General features: G+C 45.1%; 1 protein-coding gene across 1 annotated transcript in view; it reads right to left on the bottom strand.

The window, feature by feature from the left end:
• Positions 1-1,481: 1,481 nt before the first annotated feature.
• The window catches only part of igdcc3 (immunoglobulin superfamily, DCC subclass, member 3), a 68,401-nt gene continuing 48,692 nt past the window's right edge, over positions 1,482-21,190 (bottom strand). Inside the window, exons 7-14 of the mRNA XM_076999349.1 lie at positions 16,861-17,026; positions 9,221-9,468; positions 8,334-8,498; positions 7,354-7,542; positions 6,156-6,260; positions 5,864-5,999; positions 5,420-5,648; positions 1,482-4,962 (exon numbers count right to left, since the gene is read on the bottom strand). Of these exons, the coding sequence (XP_076855464.1) occupies positions 4,825-4,962; positions 5,420-5,648; positions 5,864-5,999; positions 6,156-6,260; positions 7,354-7,542; positions 8,334-8,498; positions 9,221-9,468; positions 16,861-17,026 (1,376 nt within the window). The 3' untranslated portion in view covers positions 1,482-4,824. The remainder of the gene's footprint in view (positions 4,963-5,419; positions 5,649-5,863; positions 6,000-6,155; positions 6,261-7,353; positions 7,543-8,333; positions 8,499-9,220; positions 9,469-16,860; positions 17,027-21,190) is intronic.

The following is a 21,190-nucleotide window of genomic DNA, read 5'->3' as shown; positions in this document are numbered from 1 at the left end:
ACGCTTCAGATGCAGAGATTACGGGCAGCAGCTCAGCATGTGTGAAACAACAGTGATTAGCTCCGTGTTTGCCTAGAGGACCAGCATTAACCGTCAGCCTACTCCCAAACTGAGAGGGAGAGGCTGGGGCAGCTCCAGAGGTCGTTACACACCCACGAGGTCATGGGTCGCCCAGACCACCCTCTCTTTCAGAGGATCTGGCGATTCCCTGAGTGTGCACACACTCCTACATCCCCCCACCCCCCCCCCATCCCACACACACCCACACACACACACACACACACACACACACACACACACATACTCACACACCAACCCACCAAAACAAAAAAACAAAAGCTAGCTCACTTCCCTTCCATCTGCATCACTTGAGGCCCACTCGTCTGGGAAACAAAAAAAAAGAGGAAGAGAAAGACATAATCTCCTGAGGCGACTGTTGAACGCAGTCAGTCCGTGATCACAGTTCAGAGCGGAAGAGTGCAGCCCAGCAGAAATTCAGGCTTCCATAGGCTGCCATGCACAAGAAGTAGGAACAAAGGTCAAATCAAAGGTCAACATAAAAGTCACCAGGCATCGATCTGAAATAAGGCGCAGTGGAAGATATCTGACTCTGGAGGTCTTGTGAAGGTTGTCTCATGGTGTTGGAAATGCCTCCATCAAATTACCCTGAACCCATGCACCTGTTTCTGGAAGTACCCCATTTGGTGAAACAGGAGCCAAACAAAGAAAGAATGAAAAAATGAAGCACCAGAGCCTTAGTACACAGCAACATGGGCAGCCGTCAATAAATACACAACATACGCAACATTAATAAATATAGCGATACGCCACAGCTGCCTCTGTCTAGCTCAGCCACTGTCATCACTGAAATCTAACACGTGTAATGAAATACGCTGCCTTCCAACAACAACACACAAGAGGAACGAACACATCCTGAGATGAACCAAAAACGAACGAAAGCAGAACGCATAAAGGAACGCCGTCTCCAAGCGGGAGTCAGCTGCAGGAATCTTCCGCAGACGGCGTCGGGTTCCGTGTTCACACGTGTAGCAGGAGTCTCTTGACGGCATCCTGCCCTGCACCATACTGAAGCCACTCATCGGACCTTACGTAGCAAACGCAAACAGCAATTTTCCTGAAGTGTCATGTGCACTACAACTGTACAACAGACGATTCACACAGAATTTTCAGCAATAAGAACAAGGCTTTACAGCACAGTAAACCACAGCTCTCCATTTTGTTTGGTTCATTTAAGTCTATTATACACAGACAGATTGGTTCAGCTACCTAATATACAAAGAAAAAACGGAACACTCCACCACTTTAGACTGAAGATAAAATGACAGTTCTTCAGAAGTCAATTTCAATAATTCACATATGTAATCCAATATATATATATATATATATATATATATATATATATATATATATATATATATATATATATATATATATATATATATATATATATATACGCAACTTCTTCCTGTTTTCGCACACTGTATTGGAACTCATCTGTTTTCTGTGGCAACGTGCTCGTTATGAAAAGGCTTTTCTAAAACGTCAAGCGAAGAAGTTGCAATGTGGTCTGTATGTCTGACGTTTTCAGGTTAGTATTTACATGCAGATAGGTGGCAACCACACATATTCAACTTCACTTGTAAACAAGCAACAATGAGTTTAACTGTTTGGCATGCATGCATCCCGTAAGTCATTATGGAGATGTATTTTCTTAGATTTAGAGCCATAACGGAAATGCAGTGCATAAACCTAAAAACATGATTTATAGAAAACGTTTAATAGAAAACAAAACACCTATTATATGTTCAGCGTCCAGACGTGGGCCCACATTTATCAAACTTCACAGAGTAAAGATGCTGATCTGGAGTCAGCTTATAACATTTACACAGCCCTGAACTTTAGAAACAGGTGTTCAGTTCAATCAGTGTTTTTATTCAATGATGCTTGATAAACATGGGCTATAGTTAGAAAAGAATGAAAGTATTTTTCATATTACTGATCTCTTCTTGAAAGACATAAAGGAATGTTCCTGTCTTCTGATGTGCTGAAAGTGAACAGGCATGAGTGTGTGTGTGTGTGTGTGTGTGTGTGTGTGTGTGTGCACATCATAAATAAACTCAGTGGAGGAATGACCTGAGAGCATGACACCTGTGTTGAGGTAGGTTGTGAAAAAAACAAAAACAAAACACAAACATTTAAGCACCAGGGCATTGTGGGATATCACAGGGGATGATGGCCCACCATGATGACCCTTTCATCCCTGCAGAGAGGGCTGGACCCCAGACAGGCAGAAGGACCAGTGGCATTAGTGACCCTTGCGCAAGCCAGAGCTGTGTGGTGTCTCAGATTTATGAATGATAGAGTGAATGATAAGAGTGAATGATAAGAGTGAATGACAGAGTGTCACAGCAAAGAAAAGCAGCTTAGGTCACTGTCCGCTCAACTGACACGACTGTCTACTGCTGGGTGAACAGAATGTCCTTCTCAGCATGTGGTTGGTTTAGATGCATATGATAACCCCCCCCCTCCTAACTAGCCCATGGGAACACAAAGACAAATGAGAAGATGCATAATGACACACAACAGGAAATGCAAGACTTGCTCCTGTAGAATACACTCCAGTTACAGTCACTAGTGTAATGCTAACTGCCATTGGATGTGTTCAAATGTTAAATTTCAAAATTTTCAATGATTTGATTTTTTCTTTCCTTTAGATCCCAAACATTAGTAGGTTCACACAGTGTTATACTCAATGATAGTGACATCTATAGAAACTAGTCTTGTTTGGGGTCAAATAACAAATGATTTTGTATTTTGCTGCTATGAAATGCTGGTACTAGGAGAATGCTTTGTCTTCATAACAACAAGTTCTACATACAACTATTACTATTTCCAGTAAACATTTTATTTCACTTTAATGTTGCTGTATAAACTACAGTGTTCTAGTCACTTACATACTCTTCCAGTGTGTAAAACCATCAAAATGAACTGGTTAAATGTGTAATGTAAAGGACGCTGGGGCTAAAGCCAAAACTGTGAACGCATACTTAAAAAGCCCCCTCTTTCAGTATGGGTTCAACTGATCATGTCTTAATACCCCCAGCGTATGTGGAGGTGTGTTGTGTGTGGGAATGACACTAGCACTGTCTGTGTCTGTATGCGAACATGGGTAGTGTAATCGTGTAATCTGCAGTTCATATGCATCTCTACTCTTCCAAGCCCTGAACGTCCTGCCTGAACTGACATGGCAGGCCAGTTTGATTGTTTTGATCTTTTCTTTGTTTTTTGTTTTTTTAATTTTAAAAGTTTTTTCGGTTCCTGATTAAATGCCTCATCAGCGGAATTGACTGAGTAGTGCCTGACCATCAACGTCATATTGCAGCGACGTCCTGCCAAAAGTTTTTCACCAAGCCTATATTATCTCCGCCTAATGTCAACACCTGGGCAGGCTCCGTAAAAAAAAAAATCTGTGCTTAATTCTCGTAAGTACATTATATTTACACATATACTGAAATATCTCCTGCTTCTTGTCTCTGTCACATGTTATAATTACAGAGGTCCACTGCACAGGTGTTTGTATGTACATACAGAATAAGTCAATGCATGTTCACTGCTGCAGGCAGCCTAGCCTTCTCCTCTGTGTATGTGGAATAACATGGCGAATGGCAGAAAAATGATCCTGAAATCATTAGTAGCAGTGCAACGCATTTCTAACAGTCCTTTCATTCAACTGAAACAACAAACCTTCAAAAAGTATCTGAAAACAAAACAATTAAAAAAAATCCTACAAGAACTCTACGGACACAGTGGAAAAGTGGAATTCACACGATGTGATCCGTCAACTTGCATGAATTACTGACATATCCAAACACAGCAATTTGAGAAGGGGAAGCCAGGATCTCACAACAACAACAACAACAACAACAAAAAAAGAGGATACATGTTTCATTATGAAAAAAAGCACAACGACAACAGCATTGTTATCTTGAGGTAGAACATGGACTTCAATGTTTGGAAGTGCTATATGTTGTTTTTTTCTTCCTTGGTTCACCTCAGTGAGTGAGAGAGTGGTGTTCCTGACATCTGAGGTAGCACAGCACCTGTTTCTCTTCTGTTTGACCGAATGCTTGACACTTAAAAGAAACAGACTTGAAGACACAGATCCGAAAACGCTTCCCATAACACATTCATTCCGGCTGAGGTAGGTTTCTGTTGTAAATCCCAGGGTTTCACAAAGCCAAGCTTAAAACCTGGAGGCTGATGACTGATTAAAGAAAAATATATATTGATATCACGGGAAAAAACATCCTGAGACAGAGTAATAGTTTAAGTCCCTGGGAGAAGGCCATAGTCTTCATTGGATGGGTTTATGAAAACATTGGTAGGTTGAGAGGCTGAGGCAGCAGGACTTAAAAAAAAGGGTAAAAAAAAATGCAAGAAAAATAGTTATTCAGAATGAGAAAGGAAATAAATCTCTGATTATTTTTAATACAGTCAGAGGAGATGCACATCGTGTCTTTGTGCTGCCACCTTTCTAATGATGATAAAGAAAAACCCCTCAATTTGTTCACCTTCCAATGAAGAGACTGAAGATGTTTGTCACAGAACCACACCCACTCTTAAGATATGGAGGCCCCTCCCAGTTATGGAGTCCAGCAATTTCCACATTGGGAACTTAATATTTATAAACTCTTTGCACAATAAAAAGAGAACTGAAAATAGGAAATACTTCGGTTGACCTGAGAGGGAGAGAAGTCTGAGTGAAACTGAAGGGGTTATAGATCCACTGTCTTCATCAAGTCATCAGCCTTCATCTGGCTGGGCCCCTGCTGGCCGTACGTGGAACTGCGCCTCACGTTCCTCCAGCAAGGAGAAGCTATCCAGGGGAAGTGTGGACATCTGGGTCTCATTGAGTGAACATGAGGCCAACAAGTTTTCCATCTGAAATAACACACACACGTGATCAAATGACCTAGAGCTACTGTACATTTCACCCCTGTTAAGTAAATAAAACCCCTAAGGTCGTACATAACTTAAGTACTATACTGTAAGTATCAAAGTGTTACTTTGATCTGAAATCAATTTCCCTATGCAAGCATGGGGACTAAGATGGGTTCTGAACACAGATGTGTAGATGTATCCAAGGCTTACATAGCTAACAGTAAGGATCAAAGCTCATTAGCACGATTAAATCTTTAGATTTAAAGTCATTAATTGAAAAATAGCTGTACATCTACAGGTTGATCTTCAATGTCATGTGATGATCTTTATATTCCACAACTGACAAGAAGTGTAAGAACAGAATAGTAGAATAAAAAGCTAGAAACTAGAAAATAAGTTATCATCATTTTAGGCAAATACTGAGGGAGGGTGGGTGGGGGGTGGACCATTCACTCACCACATGGGTGGTGTTGGCAGAGCCTGAGACAAGCCGCTCCCTCTCCCCCGAGCCGGGGAGGCCCTTGGTGCTGTGGCGGGCCCCGTCGACCTCAGGGCAGGGGCCAGGGCAGGGGCCGTGCAGGCTGTTGGGGGAGAGGGCTCCCTGGGAAGAGGAGGAGGTCTCCAGCACAGTCGCAGCGTGTCGTCCCACTGGAGGAGTTGCCTGCACTGTCTTACACAACATTAACCTGCAGAGAGGAAGGGAGGCACTATGATATGTGTCCATGCAGTAGCTCTGCATCAATAAAGTGGTGGTGGGTGGTGGGAGGGTGGTTTCTTGTTTTTCATTTTGCTAGTTTTCAGTTAAACCTAATACAGCTTTTAGGTATAAATGAAAATCAGTAAAAGAAACTGATTGGCACTTGACAGACAAGGGAAACTCCCTATAAAGATAATAACCCACCTGCCACGGTAGCTGAACATAAGAAAGAGGACACAGAAGATGATGCAGGTGACTCCGATGTGGATACCGATGATGATGCCTGTAGTGGAGGTCTTGCTTTGCTCCTCCTTTACACAGTCACATGGGGCTTTCAGCACTGGACAGAGGGGACAGCGCCATTATGACACGCATCCTCTCAAACACACGTCACAACACAGCATTTGACACTCTTAATATCACAGTACGTGCATGCATGTGTGTGTGTGTGTGTGTGTGTGTGTGTGTGTGTGTGTGTGTGTGTGAAAGTGGTCACCTGACTTCTCCACTGCCTCCTTCAGAGACACAAAGCGCAGGGTTGCATTGCCGTCGCCATGCCGATTAAATGCCAGAACCTTGATTTCATACACTACTGCCGGGTCTAAACAGAGAGAAACAGAGTGAGGCAGTGTGGGAGTGAGAGAGAGTGAGAGAGAGAGTGAGATTAAAGGAGAGTATGTGAAATATAGTGTGAATGGGTGAGTGCGTGTGTGAGAATATGTGTGTATGTGCACCTGCACGTGTGTGAGTGTCCGCGTGTATTAGAGGTCAAAAGGAAGGCACTGGGCATAAAAACTAGAAAATTATCTATGGTCGCTTATGACTTCTAGTGGCTGAAATGCAGGGTGTGTTTTTCATTAGTGCGTGAGCCTCCTGAAAGCCCCAGCTTTTCATTTACAGTGATTTCCAAGCCCTCCTGCAACACTGCAGATGTCCCGTTTATCACGAATCACCCGCCTAATCGCAGCCGCCTGGCATTCATTCCTACAACGCATCACGGATCCCAAATCCCAAGACTGAAACTGGCAGGATGCCTTGGAACAGGGCGGGCACCTGAACAGAACTCTGTACAGCTGAGCAAACGCCAATTAATGGAAACAAACAAAATTACTGGAGGCAGAAGGGTCCCAACTTCCCATTAGTTTAAGAACTTCAAAGGTTTAACGTAAAATGTTAAGGAATTATTTTAAAACTGTATTCCAAGGTATATCCCTTTTTTATTTTCTTAAAAAGTACCTCAGGCCATTTAAAAGGGAGAGTTAATTTTTAAACCAATATGTACGTAATCTAGAAATGAAGGAAATAAATCTGCCTGGACTGTCTGGGAAACAGAAAGACTAACAAAACAGAATCTGAAGAGGTTTGTACACCACTGTGAAGATACTACAGGAATGACTGAGGATGGTAGAGAGTGGAGAATTGAAGAAAGGCAGCGGCCATATTATGTACAATAGATATTATATATATTAACTGTACAGGTGTATACATGTACACTGTGTAGGTGTATAAATATACTCTGTACAGGTGTATACATGTACACTGTATAGGTGTATACACGTACTCTGTACAGGTATATAAATGTAAGAAGGAGCAAGCAGCTCCTTCACAGCTGAGACACACAGGCAGCCCAACAGCCGTGAACGCCCCAGCTCGCCCCCCCCCGCCCTGAACGTGTGGAGTGTGGGGGCACACACCCGGCAGGGAGATGCTGTAGTGGGTGACGTTGCGGGGGAAGGTGAGGGGCCCGGTGAAGTGGGTGGCGTGGGCCTCGCGGTAGTACAGCCTGAAACCGTCGTGCAGGCCCATCTTAGCAGAGGCCTCCCATGTGGCCTGAACCATGCTGGAGTTCACCACCTTGGTGTAGAGAGACGGGGGTGCGGGCACTGTGGGGGGGGACACACACACGTAGGCAATGTTACACCATAACACACCCTAACGTGCACATATAGTCAGAGAGCATTAATATGAATATGTGGTCTCAAGGCCAAACTACAAGTGAGACTTCCATATTGGATGATTTTCACAGATAATCTTTTGAGTGAATAGCTTATTAGTAATGATCACCTTTTGAACCATTACATTAGATGTTTTGAGGTGTTTTTGACCTTGCAGGAAATTAAAATAGCCTTTGTTATTAATTAACAGAGTCAAACAGGTTCATACAATAGAGACACACAGTGGAGACCCTTACTACACAACTCATTATATGCTGCTACAGTGACCCCCTCTGCTAGAAGCAACACAATTAACAACTCATAAAATAAACAGCAATCTGTTTACCGGTTCCATTTACTCTGATTGCATAATAAAACATGCATGTGTGGACAGTGATTCGGAGCCCAGGTGATTGTGGGTATCAATTAGAAGGTTATTTGAGCATGAGCAAGTGTATTCTTGTGCATACAATAGAACAACAATTCCCTATTGAATATAAACCACACATAAATATCAAAAAAGAAATGTGATCAAAGTCCGCATGTCAGCATCAGTTACGTCTTTGTGATGATGTGTTTTTTAAACCTTTGACCTTTCCAAAGCTACGAGTGCAGACAATTTTGTTTTGTTTGCTTTCATAAAAAAATAAAGATTGTGGTTAGGTTTATGGTTGGGCATTTCTAGAGGAATAAATTGGTTAATGTGGTGTGTGTGTGTGTGTGTGTGTGTGCACTCTCACCCTCTCCCAGCGTGCTCTCCTGGGTGGTGCTGGAGGCTTTACTGGCTCCGCGGGAGGTGTAGGCCTTCACGTAGAAACTGTAACTGGTGGAGGGTTCCAGATCCCCCACCACCTGCTGTAGTGTGACCTTACTCACTGCCTCCTGATATTCCATTTCCACTGGGTCTGAGACACACACACACACACACACACACACACACACACACACACACACACACACACACACACACACGCAGAGTTCAGACAGATTTGATTAGACACTCCTGATATTCTATTTCACCTGGGTGAGAGTGAGACACACAGGGAGACACTCAGGAAGGTTCCAATACTGCTCCTCTAACCAGGTTCCTGACTCCAGGAATTGTTTCATCTCTCTGTCTTTATTTGAGGGTTATTGCTACAACAGACCACGTATGTAATGAATGTTTGTAATGGTGCTGTGTTGGGGAGGGGCCTTCACTTCACTTCACTTAATTGTTTATGCATCCACGCTGTAGCCTCCTTGAGAAGCTCCCCCAAAATTGCATCTGCATGCTTTAACATTTACACAAAGTAATTTCATAACAGGCTTATAAAAGAATCATTACAGGTTCATAAAATAATTATAACAGTTTTGTGGCTGGTTCATGACAGGTTTCTGGTTCATGCATTTTGTAGGCTTGTTTTCTTACAACTCCAGGCACATCAGAAACAAAGCCCACAGAACCCTAACCATGCTTGAAACAAACTACATTAGAAGGTTCAATACTCTGGTCTGAAATATTCTAACAAAAGAGAACAGGATTTACTACATAGCTCCACCTTGTAGGAGGAAAACAGATTTCTAAAAAGCTTTAAGTACAGCTAATTGGCTCCTTTGAACTTCACTGAAATGTGTGAGGTCGCACCTGCTGTCTTGCGGATGTGCAGCACGTAGCCGATGATGTCCTGCGTGTTTTGGGCGGGCTCTTCCCATGCCACCCTGATGGAGGTGGGAGTGAGAGCACGCGCGTGGACGCCCGTGGGGGCGCCCGGCAACCCGTCGGCCCACAGCACGGAGAGGCGGGCGCTGGCTTGTGAAGACCCGGCGCTGTTCTCCGCCACGCACTGGTATATAGCCTCATCTTCCTGGCTGATGCCATTTATGGTCAGGGTGCTGTAAGGGAATCAGGAAAGGGTAGAGAAGAGGGGGGCGGAGCCGGTAGGGGGCGGGGAAGAGGGAGGCGTGGCACAGAAGGGGGCGTGGCAGGGAGGGAATGAGGAGGAAGCGGATATGGCATGGAGGGGCGGGGAAGAGGAGGGCGTGGAAGGGTGTTTGGGGAAGAGACAAAAGATTTCACTTAGGCATTCGCTTAACGTTGGGTGAGGAAGCCCTTGTGCTGGACCACGCCTGGAGTAGCCTGGGTGATGGTTATTGTGTTTGATGTGTTTACTCTGTGGATCGGCACGATCAATGCTGAAGCAGCCACTACTGAGATAACGTTACTCCTCTGGGCCATATTCAGAGAGAGCGTGAGTGAGGGGGAGAGAGAGAGAGAGAGAGAGAGAGAGAGAGAGAGAGAGAGAGAGAGAGAGTCACATAGGATAGGTGAAAGCAAGTGTAACACAGTAGGAAGTAGACAGGCACACTATTACCAACCCGGCCAACTCCTCCTGTCCCAGAGAAATAGACTACATGCAGACGGAGTCTTTTTGTGCTGACGTCTGGGCACTGGACTTGGTTTTAGGACAGTTTAGTGAAATACAAAAGGCAGAACCAGGGATCTTTCCAAAGACTCTCCGACACCATCACCCTGCTCCCATCTGACAAAGGCCCCACTCTACTTCTGTAGACCCTCTCTCACCCCCTCCCTCTCATTCTTGTGTGTGTGTGTGTGTGTGTGTGTGTGTGTGTGTGTGTGTGTGTGTGTGTGTGTGTGTGTGTGTGTGTGTGTGTGTGCATATTATTGAGGCTGAATATGTAATCAGGTTTTTTTCTTTCTTAATCCTGTCGAGATGAAAAAATAAAACATTTAACAGTTAAAGGTGCAGAATACAGAAATATGGAAATTTGCCACCATGCAGGCTTTCTGCAGCTCTCCCTTCCCCCTTCTCTCTCTCTCTCTCTCTCTCTCTCTCTCTCTCTCTCTCTCTCTCTCTCTCTCTCTCTCTCTCTCTATCCCCCTCATCCTCTCTCCTTCCTTTTATAGTATTTCTGACTCTGTTTCCTTTTAAGTTGAAGAACCCAGCAGGGTTGCAATACAGTGTGGCATGTTGTGGCAGAGTAAATGTGAGAATAGAGAGAGAGGGAGGGAGAGAGAGGGAGGGAGAGAGAGAGTGAAAGAAAGAGAGAGCGAGGGAGAGAGAGAGAAAGAGCGTGAGAGGGCGAGAAAGAGAAAGAGTGCGAGAGAGAGAAAGAACGCATAAAATTTCCCCAGATTAGAACTAAATTCTTTACCAATATTAGCCACACATGTCCCATATAACATATTTTGTGTGTAGATGCGTTTAAAAGTCTTCATGATGAGGAGAAGCTGCCATCTGTTCTTGAACAACACTGGCAGTGCTGTACGTTCACTCCAGTGTGAGGGACCATATCACATATCAGAGCTGCAGACCCTCCAGGACATGCTCAGCTCAGTCTACATTATTGGTGTTAGTAGTAGTATTAGATATGGGCTTGGGCCTATGAGGTTGGCAGTTCTGCAACCAGTAACCATCAGTCAGCACTAACCATGGCTGAATTGCCTTTGAGCAAGGCCCATCCCCCCCCCCCCCCCCCCCCCCCCCCCCCCCACACACACACACACACACACACACACACACACACACTGCTCCCAGCAGCAGGTGGCTCACGGTAGCTGAGCTTATAGAACACCTTCGTATGGGAACCTGTTCCCCATCTGTTTCACTGCTCTTCTGCGTCTGCCTCCCTCTGTGTGTCAGTGGGAACGAGTCTCCTCCTGGTTACGTCACCACAGTTAAAACCCCGGCCAGATCTCCATAAGGAGCTGAGCTGGTCGCAGATTTGGTCTTTGTTTGAGAGTTGCAGGAGGTCAGAGATGTGTGAGAGAGGAGGTGAAATATTGTGTGTAGATGTGTGAGAGAGGAGGTGAAGTATTGTGTGTAGATGTGTAAGAGAGGAGGTGAAGTATTGTGTATAGATGTGTGAGAGAGGAGGTGAAGTATTGTGTGTAAATGTGTGAGAGAGGAGGTGAAGTATTGTGTGTAGATGTGTAAGAAAGGAGGTGAAGTATTGTGTGTAGATGTGTAAGAGAGGAGGTGAAGTATTGTGTGTAGATGTGTAAGAGAGGAGGTGAAGTATTGTGTGTAGATGTGTGAGAGAGGAGGTGAAGTATTGTGTGTAGATGTGTAAGAGAGGAGGTGAAGTATTGTGTGTAGATGTGTAAGAGAGGAGGTGAAGTATTGTGTGTAGATGTGTAAGAGAGGAGGTGAAGTATTGCCTGTCTGGAAATTGAGCTGCTGTGAGACCAGCGGAATCAATTTCTACACTCATTCTCTTTAATTAACGGGATAAATTAAACACACACACACACAAGCACACACACACACACACAAGTACACACACACACACACACACACACACACACACACACACACACACACACACACACACACACACACACACACACACACACACACACACCTTAAGGCAATGCCTGACCAGCCACCTAGGCTGTGTGTGTGTGTGTGTGTGTGTGTGTGTGTGTGTGTGTGTGTGTGTGTGTGTGTGTGTGTGTGTGTGTGTGTGTTTCATGAGATGCTACTGTGACTAGCAGTTGCATGGTGAGACAGTAATGTGAGCGGAGCTCTTTAAGAACAGAGGGAGTTTCTGTTCTCTGATCTTCTCTCACACACACTCTCCCTGCAGGACGCCTGCTGTTGGCTTGAGGTATGAAATTCCACAGAGAGAAAGAAACAGGCAGAGAGACAGAAAAACAGAGAGAAGAGGCAGAGAGAAAGACAGAAAAGAAGAGGCAGAGAGAAAGACAGGAAGAGAGAGAGAGGAAAGAAGAGGCAGAGAGAACGACAGGAAAAGAGAGAGGCAGGTGCTTGGAGTAAATTAAGCAATTGCTGTAGAGGTGGAGGTGAAGCTGTTGTAAGTGTGGATGGTGTAAAGGTGAAGCTGTTGTAGGTGTGGATGGTTTAGAGGTGAAGCTGTTGTAGGTGTGGATGGTTTAGAGGTGAAGCTGTTGTAGGTGTGGATGGTTTAGAGGTGAAGCTGTTGTAGGTGTGGATGGTGTAGAGGTGAAGCTGTTGTAAGTGTGGATGGTTTAGAGGTGAAGCTGTTGTAGGTGTGGATGGTGTAGAGGTGAAGCTGTTGTAGGTGTGGATGGTGTAGAGGTGAAGCTGTTGTAGGTGTGGATGGTGTAGAGGTGAAGCTGTTGTAGGTGTGGATGGTGTGGAGGTGAAGCTGTTGTAGGTGTGGATGGTTTAGAGGTGAAGCTGTTGTAGGTGTGGATGGTGTAGAGGTGAAACTGTTGTAGGTGTGGATGGTGTAGAGGTGAAGCTGTTGTAGGTGTGGATGGTGTAAAGGTGAAGCTGTTGTAGGTGGTGTGGATGGTGTAGAGGTGAAGCTGTTGTAGGTGTGGATGGTGTAGAGGTGAAACGGTTGTAGGTGGTGTGGATGGTGTAGAGGTGAAACGGTTGTAGGTGTGGATGGTTTAGAGGTGAAGCTGTTGTAGGTGTGGATGGTGTGGAGGTGAAGCTGTTGTAGGTGTGGATGGTGTGGAGGTGAAGCTGTTGTAGGTGTGGATGGTGTGGAGGTGAAGCTGTTGTAGGTGTGGATGGTGTGGAGGTGAAGCTGTTGTAGGTGTGGATGGTGTGGATGGTGTGGAGGTGAAGCTGTTGTAGGTGTGGATGGTGTGGATGGTGTGGAGGTGAAGCTGTTGTAGGTGTGGATGGTGTGGATGGTGTGGAGGTGAAGCTGTTGTAGGTGTGGATGGTGTGGATGGTGTGGAGGTGAAGCTGTTGTAGGTGTGGATGGTGTGGAGGTGAAGCTGTTGTAGGTGTGGATGGTGTGGATGGTGTGGATGGTGTGGAGGTGAAGCTGTTGTAGGTGTGGATGGTGTGGATGGTGTAGAGGTGAAGCTGTTGTAGGTGTGGATGGTGTGGAGGTGAAGCTGTTGTAGGTGTGGATGGTGTGGATGGTTTAGAGGTGAAGCTGTTGTAGGTGTGGATGGTGTGGAGGTGAAACGGTTGTAGGTGTGGATGGTGTGGATGGTGTGGAGGTGAAGCTGTTGTAGGTGTGGATGGTGTGGAGGTGAAGCTGTTGTAGGTGTGGATGGTGTGGAGGTGAAGCTGTTGTAGGTGTGGATGGTGTGGAGGTGAAGCTGTTGTAGGTGTGGATGGTGTGGATGGTGAAGCTGTTGTAGGTGTGGATGGTGTGGATGGTGAAGCTGTTGTAGGTGTGGATGGTGTGGAGGTGAAGCTGTTGTAGGTGTGGATGGTGTGGATGGTGTGGAGGTGAAGCTGTTGTAGGTGTGGATGGTGTGGATGGTGTGGAGGTGAAGGGCATGACCAAGAGGCAGTTGACAAAGCACAAATCTGAGCCAGCAAACTTTTAAAAGCATGAATAAAAAGACCTCTCTTTCTCTCAATCCCCCTCTTTCCTTTCCTCTCTCCCTCCCTCTCTTATAAGTTCTTATTCTTGTTCTCACCCTCTCTCTCCCCCTCTCTGTTTCCTTCCCCCTCTTTCTCTCTCCCTCTCCCTCTCATTATAGCTCTCTCTCTCTCTCTCTCTCTCTCTCTCTCTCTCTCTCTCTCTCTCTCTCTCTCTCTCTCTCTCTCCCTCCCTTGGTATTTTTCTCATTCTGCTGGAGTTACAGCAACAGTGTAGGTACTGGAGTTGATAAGGTTCTCTGTTCATTGTTCATTGGAAGTAAATGATAGATAGTGCCCTAACAGAGACACCATATTTGAGCTCATATTTCATAGCAACGTGTACTTGCACTGTGAGGATTTCTTATTGATTATATCCTACTTTTACTTTTTACACTGTAGACAGAAATGAGGGAGGATAAATGCAATATATTCTTTTCTTTGAAATTGCAAATTGTTTTTCAAATGCCATCTGAAGGGAAGGTATCGCTGCTGACCTCTTTTAGGTCCGTTGGTGTTCGTGCAGAAGGACATGTAACGGCATGTAAATTCACATGGTTAACTTTATTTTTAAAAGACGAATATAAATAAATATCATATGAATCTAAGTTAAATCACATGAATGAGTCTGCCAAGAACTTCCATAAATATTCATACATGATAAACACTTGGGGCAGAAAGGTGGTGTGAGGTAGACACTTGGAGCAGAAGGGTGGTGTGAGGTAGACACTTGGAGCAGAAGGGTGGTGTGAGGTAGACACTTGGGGCAGAAGGGTGGTGTGAGGTAGACACTTGGAGCAGAAGGGTGGTGTGAGGTAGACACTTGGGGCAGAAGGGTGGTGTGAGGTAGACACTTGGGGCAGAAGGGTGGTGTGAGGTAGACACTTGGAGCAGAAGGGTGGTGTGAGGCAGACACTTGGAGCAGAAGGGTGGTGTGAGGTAGACACTTGGGGCAGAAGGGTGGTGTGAGGTAGACACTTGGGGCAGAAGGGTGGTGTGAGGTAGACACTTGGGGCAGAAGGGTGGTGTGAGGTAGACACTTGGGGCAGAAGGGTGGTGTGAGGCAGACACTTGGAGCAGAAGGGTGGTGTGAGGTAGACACTTGGAGCAGAAAGGTGGTGTGAGGTAGACACTTGGGGCAGAAAGGTGGTGTGAGGTAGACACTTGGAGCAGAAGGGTGGTGTGAGGCAGACACTTGGGGCAGAAGGGTGGTGTGAGGCAGACACTTGGGGCAGAAGGGTGGTGTGAGGTAGACACTTGGAGCAGAAGGGTGGTGTGAGGCAGACACTTGGAGCAGAAGGGTGGTGTGAGGTAGACACTTGGGGCAGAAAGGTGGTGTGAGGTAGACACTTGGGGCAGAAGGGTGGTGTGAGGCAGACACTTGGGGCAGAAGGGTGGTGTGAGGTAGACACTTGGAGCAGAAGGGTGGTGTGAGGCAGACACTTGGAGCAGAAGGGTGGTGTGAGGTAGACACTTGGAGCAGAAGGGTGGTGTGAGGTAGACACTTGGAGCAGAAGGGTGGTGTGAGGCAGACACTTGGGGCAGAAGGGTGGTGTGAGGTAGACACTTGGAGCAGAAGGGTGGTGTGAGGCAGACACTTGGAGCAGAAGGGTGGTGTGAGGTAGACACTTGGCGCAGAAGGGTGGTGTGAGGCAGACACTTGGAGCAGAAGGGTGGTGTGAGGTAGACACTTGGAGCAGAAGGGTGGTGTGAGGCAGACACTTGGGGCAGAAGGGTGGTGTGAGGCAGACACTTGGGGCAGAAGGGTGGTGTGAGGTAGACACTTGGGGCAGAAGGGTGGTGTGAGGTAGACACTTGGGGCAGAAGGGTGGTGTGAGGTAGACACTTGGAGCAGAAGGGTGGTGTGGTGTGTGGGCTCCAGCATCACTTCATCACCTCTGCACTTCTTACAGACTCAGCAACCTGTATTAAAGAAATATGCTCCCTATGACCAAGTCTGGGTGCTTCAGACTGTCTGGGTTTATACATTGTGTCAGGATGTATCCCATCACCCATCACCCACGGATGGATGAACAGTTAGATGGATGGACAGAGGGAGAGATGGATTGATGGATGGACAGATGGACAAATGGATGGAGGTCCAAAAGGCCCAAAGCCACTGCATTATTTACGCTATCAGTCAGTTTACACCTGCCTTCACTCTACTGTAAGCATGTGTGTGTGTGTGTGTGTGTGTGTGTGTGTGTGTGTGTGTGTTTGTGTGCCTCTTTAGTATTAAATATTTTCAGCAGGGGATGTTGCTGCTCTCAACAGCTGCCTGGGTGGTTGTTCACCTTTGCTCCCTGATTCCTTTCTTCCACTGACCCAAATAAGAGCCACTCGGCACTGTGGAGCCAGCATCCTCGCTGGGCCGCAGAACCCAACCGTGCGACTGGCAGCTCACAATAGCGGAAAGCCTCCCACGAAAAGGGCAACGGAAGCCATCGTGACACACAGCTCTGGCTGCACTCTGCGATCCTTTCAAAACACGCTGCCGTATTTCCCAAGTGTGGCGTCAACAAAGCAATAAGAGGCACAATGCACGGAGTCAGCAAGACTCGGTATCCAACAAAAGCCGGATAACCTAATAACACACGAGGGAGGGAAGAGACAGAGGCAGTGGCATGCAGGAACCCAGCCCTCCCGCACCTGCCGGGGGTACAGCCATGGCATCTCTGTAGGCAGACGTCTTCACAGATGCTATGATACGCTCAGTCATTTATATCCAGAAAAGCACATAACCACACACGCTTGAGCCAGACAAACAGACCTACGTTAACACCATTGAGCTATTTTCTTGCCATTACAAAAATGGGACCCTTACTTACCACTACCCTTTACAGCAGCCAATCAGATTCCACCACCTTCCATGTACTCCAAAACTGCCTGCAGGCCTGTAACTAACTGGTGAACCCTGGCACTATGTGCTGAAGGTGAAGACTCTCACCTGTTGTTGTTCCTGAGCTTGACGTGGCCTCCAGGCTCCAGGATCTGGCCGTTCTTCAGCCAGGTGAGCTGGGGTGAGGGCTCCCCCTGGGCCAGGCAGGTGAAGATGGCTGTGGTGCCTACCGGACGAGCGATGGACTGGGGAGGCTGAACAAACTCAGCTGGGGCTGGAAGGAGGAGTCCCAGACAGAGAGACAGGCAGACAGACAGAAACCATCAGAATACCTCCAGTGCAGAATGCAGAATGTATCTTCACCATCGGAGATACAAAGCAGAAACAGATCCTAATATAATGTGGCTAAGATCACAGTGTAACCATTCAAACAGGCAGACCAATCATTTGTGTGAAAATGTCAGGAAGTTGAGCGAGGTGACTGGGGAGAAGACTGGGCCACTTCGCTTAGGCTACTGCCCCCCGCCACCCGGACCAGGATAAGAGGATGTAAATGGATGGATGGATGGATGAATTGATGGATGCACAAATCAAATCCTAGATTCCCTCCAAATAATTGGAAACCACAAATGTTCTTTGTCCTGAGGGACATTTGGAAAACATACTACAGGTGTGTGTGTGTGTTTGTAGATGAGTATATGTCCACAGGGGTAATAGAGATAATAGTCAGTGATTTTGTACAAATTATGGCATGTTTTTAATATGGGAATAATTGGTATTCTGTTAATGTTCTGAATATTATATATTTCTTGCAACCCTATAATAGCTTTTGGCAAAAGATAATGGAAAATGAGCCAATATACCAATAAAACAAAGACTGGGGAGAGAGAGGAGAAAAAATAAAGAGAGCTATTCCCTAGAAGAACAGCATCAGTCTTATTCCCTAGAACAGCATCAGAGTCTTATTCCCTAGAAGAACAGCATCAGTCTTATTCCCTAGAAGAACAGCATCAGTCTTATTCCCTAGAAGAACAACATCAGTCTTATTCCCTAGAAGAACAACATCAGTCTTATTCCCTAGAAGAACAACATCAGTCTTATTCCCTAGAAGAACAACATCAGTCTTATTCCCTAGAAGAACAACATCAGTCTTATTCCCTAGAAGAACAACATCAGTCTTATTCCCTAGAAGAACAACATCAGTCTTATTCCCTAGAAGAACAACATCAATCTTATTCCCTAGAAGAACAGCATCAGTCTTATTCCCTAGAAGAACAACATCAGTCTTATTCCCTAGAAGAACAGCATCAGTCTTATTGCCTAGAAGAACAACATCAGTCTTATTCCCTAGAAGAACAGCATCAGTCTTATTCCCTAGAAGAACAGCATCAGTCTTATTCCCTAGAAGAACAACATCAGTCTTATTCCCTAGAAGAACAGCATCAGTCTTATTCCCTAGAAGAACAGCATCAGTCTTATTCCCTAGAAGAACAACATCAGTCTTATTCCCTAGAAGAACAACATCAGTCTTATTCCCTAGAAGAACAGCATCAGTCTTATTCCCTAGAAGAACAGCATCAGTCTTATTCCCTAGAAGAACAACATCAGTCTTATTCCCTAGAAGAACAACATCAGTCTTATTCCCTAGAAGAACAACATCAGTCTTATTCCCTAGAAGAACAGCATCAGTCTTATTCCCTAGAAGAATAGTATATTTACACCTGACATAGTTTGAGGGACAATGAGTGACCACACCATCAGATACAGTACTACAAGCATGCATTCAGGATTCCCTTATTATTATCACTATTGTTTTTTCTCCACTTTGTTTTTTTTGTGTCATCTCTTAACTATCTATCTCGTAATATTAATACATTAACCAAAAAAAAGCTACCTTTGTGCTCCAGAATGGTCTGTGACAATGTGGTTTTGTGTTCTTAAACTTACAGCAAAAATTTGGTAATACAAGTGTTAATATTTGACATGGCAATAAAGCAACTTTGAATTAAGAGTGGGAGAGAGAGAGAGAGAGAGAGAGAGAGGAGATAGAGAGAGAGAGAGAGAGAGAGAGAGAGAGAGAGAGAGAGAGAGAGAGAGATAGAGAGAGAGATGGAGAGTGAGGGAGAGAGAAGGAAAGAGAAATAGGGAGAGAGAGGGAAAGACAGAGGGAGATGGAGAGATGGACAGAGAGAGAGCAAGATAATGAGAGGGAGAGTGAGGGAGAGAGAAGGAATCTACTGGTGATTCCTAAAAGCCGATTAAAGATTGGTGAGGGTGCTTTTAGCCACTATGGCCCAAAGCTCTGGAATTCTCTTCCTGAAGAGCTCAGAGGCATTTCATCCCTGCACAGCTTCAAGAATAATCTCAAAACCTTCTTGTTTAGATCTGCTTTTAGTTAAGACACTCTCCATCTTATTTACTTTATTACATTATGCTGTCTATTATTTTATAATTTGTCACCTTATTTCATTATTTTATTGTGTTTGTTTCCTTTTATCTTTAATTTCTTTTAATGTTTTATTTTTGTCTTCTTATCTTTGCTTCCTTTTAATGTTTCTTTTTTATTTATTCTGTAAAGCACTTTGAGTTGCAGTATGTATGAAAGGTGCTATACAAATAAAGATTATTATTATTATTATTATTATTATTATTATTATTATTATTATTATTATTATTATTATTATTATTAATACATAGAAACAGAGAGAGAGACACACACACACAAAGGGAGATAGTTTGTTAAGCCTTCATTAACTATTATAAAAACTATATAAAAATTAAGACAGAAGACAGAATCCACACATGACCTTCAGCACACATTAAACAGACTGAGGCAACAAGGTAAAGCAATACTGAAGCAGGTTTCAGGTTTGGAAGAGGAGGCTTTTTGGAAGAGGAGGCTTCACATTTAATGTGAAAGGGCTTAAAAGTTTCCTTACTTGTCCTCTGAAGTGAAGCCCCACCTACAATCCTGACCCCCGTGTTCTGACATAGAACTGCCCTTTCCTTCGGCCATGTTCCATTAACTCTAACTGATGGAGAGTCACACTTAATCCAATACACGATTACTTCTTAATTAGGTTGCATTTAGTTTTTGCCGGTGATGTGTGATTACTGTCTGATTAGTGGCCGTCTGCTGGATATTGCAATTTCCTTTGCTGCAATTTACTGCCATATCATTTGTATTACTAGCCTTATTATATGACACATCAGTGCTGGCATCCATAGTGGATTTGGCTTAATCATTTTAGCCAATAAAAGTCTCCGACAGCCACAAAAATCAAAGTTGCATAGTTTGCAAAGGCTGAGACTGCACCAGAGGCTCATAAGGGTGAGTTTAATGTAGATGGGTCTGTTCTAGAAGAAGATGAACTTGTGTGTGTGTAGAAGAGCTGCACACTCTCAGCAGCTCTGCAGGAGGACAGGGGCTGTGGGGGGGGGGGGGGGGGGGGGGGGGGGAAGAGCATGGGAGGAGGTGAATGAGAGGGAGAAAGAAAGATGGAGAAAGGAAGAGACGGAAAAGCTGAAGGGGAGAGCAAAAAAACAAAACAACTACAAACAAATAATGCAGTAGTGTTATTAATATACTTTAATATGAATATTAATAATATAATAATAGTCATTCTGAAGCTACCCTACACACCCGGACAACACTACACACCCGGACTACCCTACACACCCGGACTACACTACACACCCGGACTACCCTACACACCCGGACTACACTACACACCCGAACTACCCTACACACCCGGACTACACTACACACCCGGACTACCCTACACACCCCCCAGCCCCCAGCAGAGCAGCTTGAGACTTCTCGCACCGACTGACGACCACCAGCCTCTGTCAACATTCACCCACTGAAAATCCCCAGGACAAAAACAGGAACAGAAACAAAAACCCACAGAACGTTGGGCTACTAGAGCAACAATCTGAGGACCCCCTGGTCATCTTCAAGGGGTGAGCCCTATTCTGCTTACGTTCAGTGATCAATGAGAAGATCAAAGACATTGGCACACAATTACAGCATGACATTTCATCTGGGTGTTCTGTACTGAAGACTCCTCCCATCCCTTATTGTCCCCCACGGATCACCAAGATTAAATGAAATATTGACTGGGCCATAGTAATGCTATTGGCTCTATGATAGTGCGGAAATCTGCTCAGTGAGAGAAAAAGAGAAAAGATGAGACAGAGAATGTCTGGAACTCTTCAGGCTGCATCTGATTGGTCGGAAGCATAACGTGAAGGGTAAGGGATTGGTCGATTCACACAACACAAGCAGATCTGCCAAGTTAGAATATGGCATCATGAAGGTGGTTGATGGAGCGTCCCCACTCTCGACAACAGCTGGTTGACTAAAATGCCACCGCCCGATGTACTGGTGGACAGGACTTGGCCAGTGTCCTCCTGCAGGGGGACAGTGCAGGTTTAT

This window comes from Brachyhypopomus gauderio, chromosome 1 (assembly GCF_052324685.1).
Source record: "Brachyhypopomus gauderio isolate BG-103 chromosome 1, BGAUD_0.2, whole genome shotgun sequence".
NCBI lineage: Eukaryota > Metazoa > Chordata > Actinopteri > Gymnotiformes > Hypopomidae > Brachyhypopomus > Brachyhypopomus gauderio.
The sequence above is the reverse complement of the archived record's forward strand: the minus strand, read 5'-3'. Positions and strand labels throughout refer to the sequence as shown.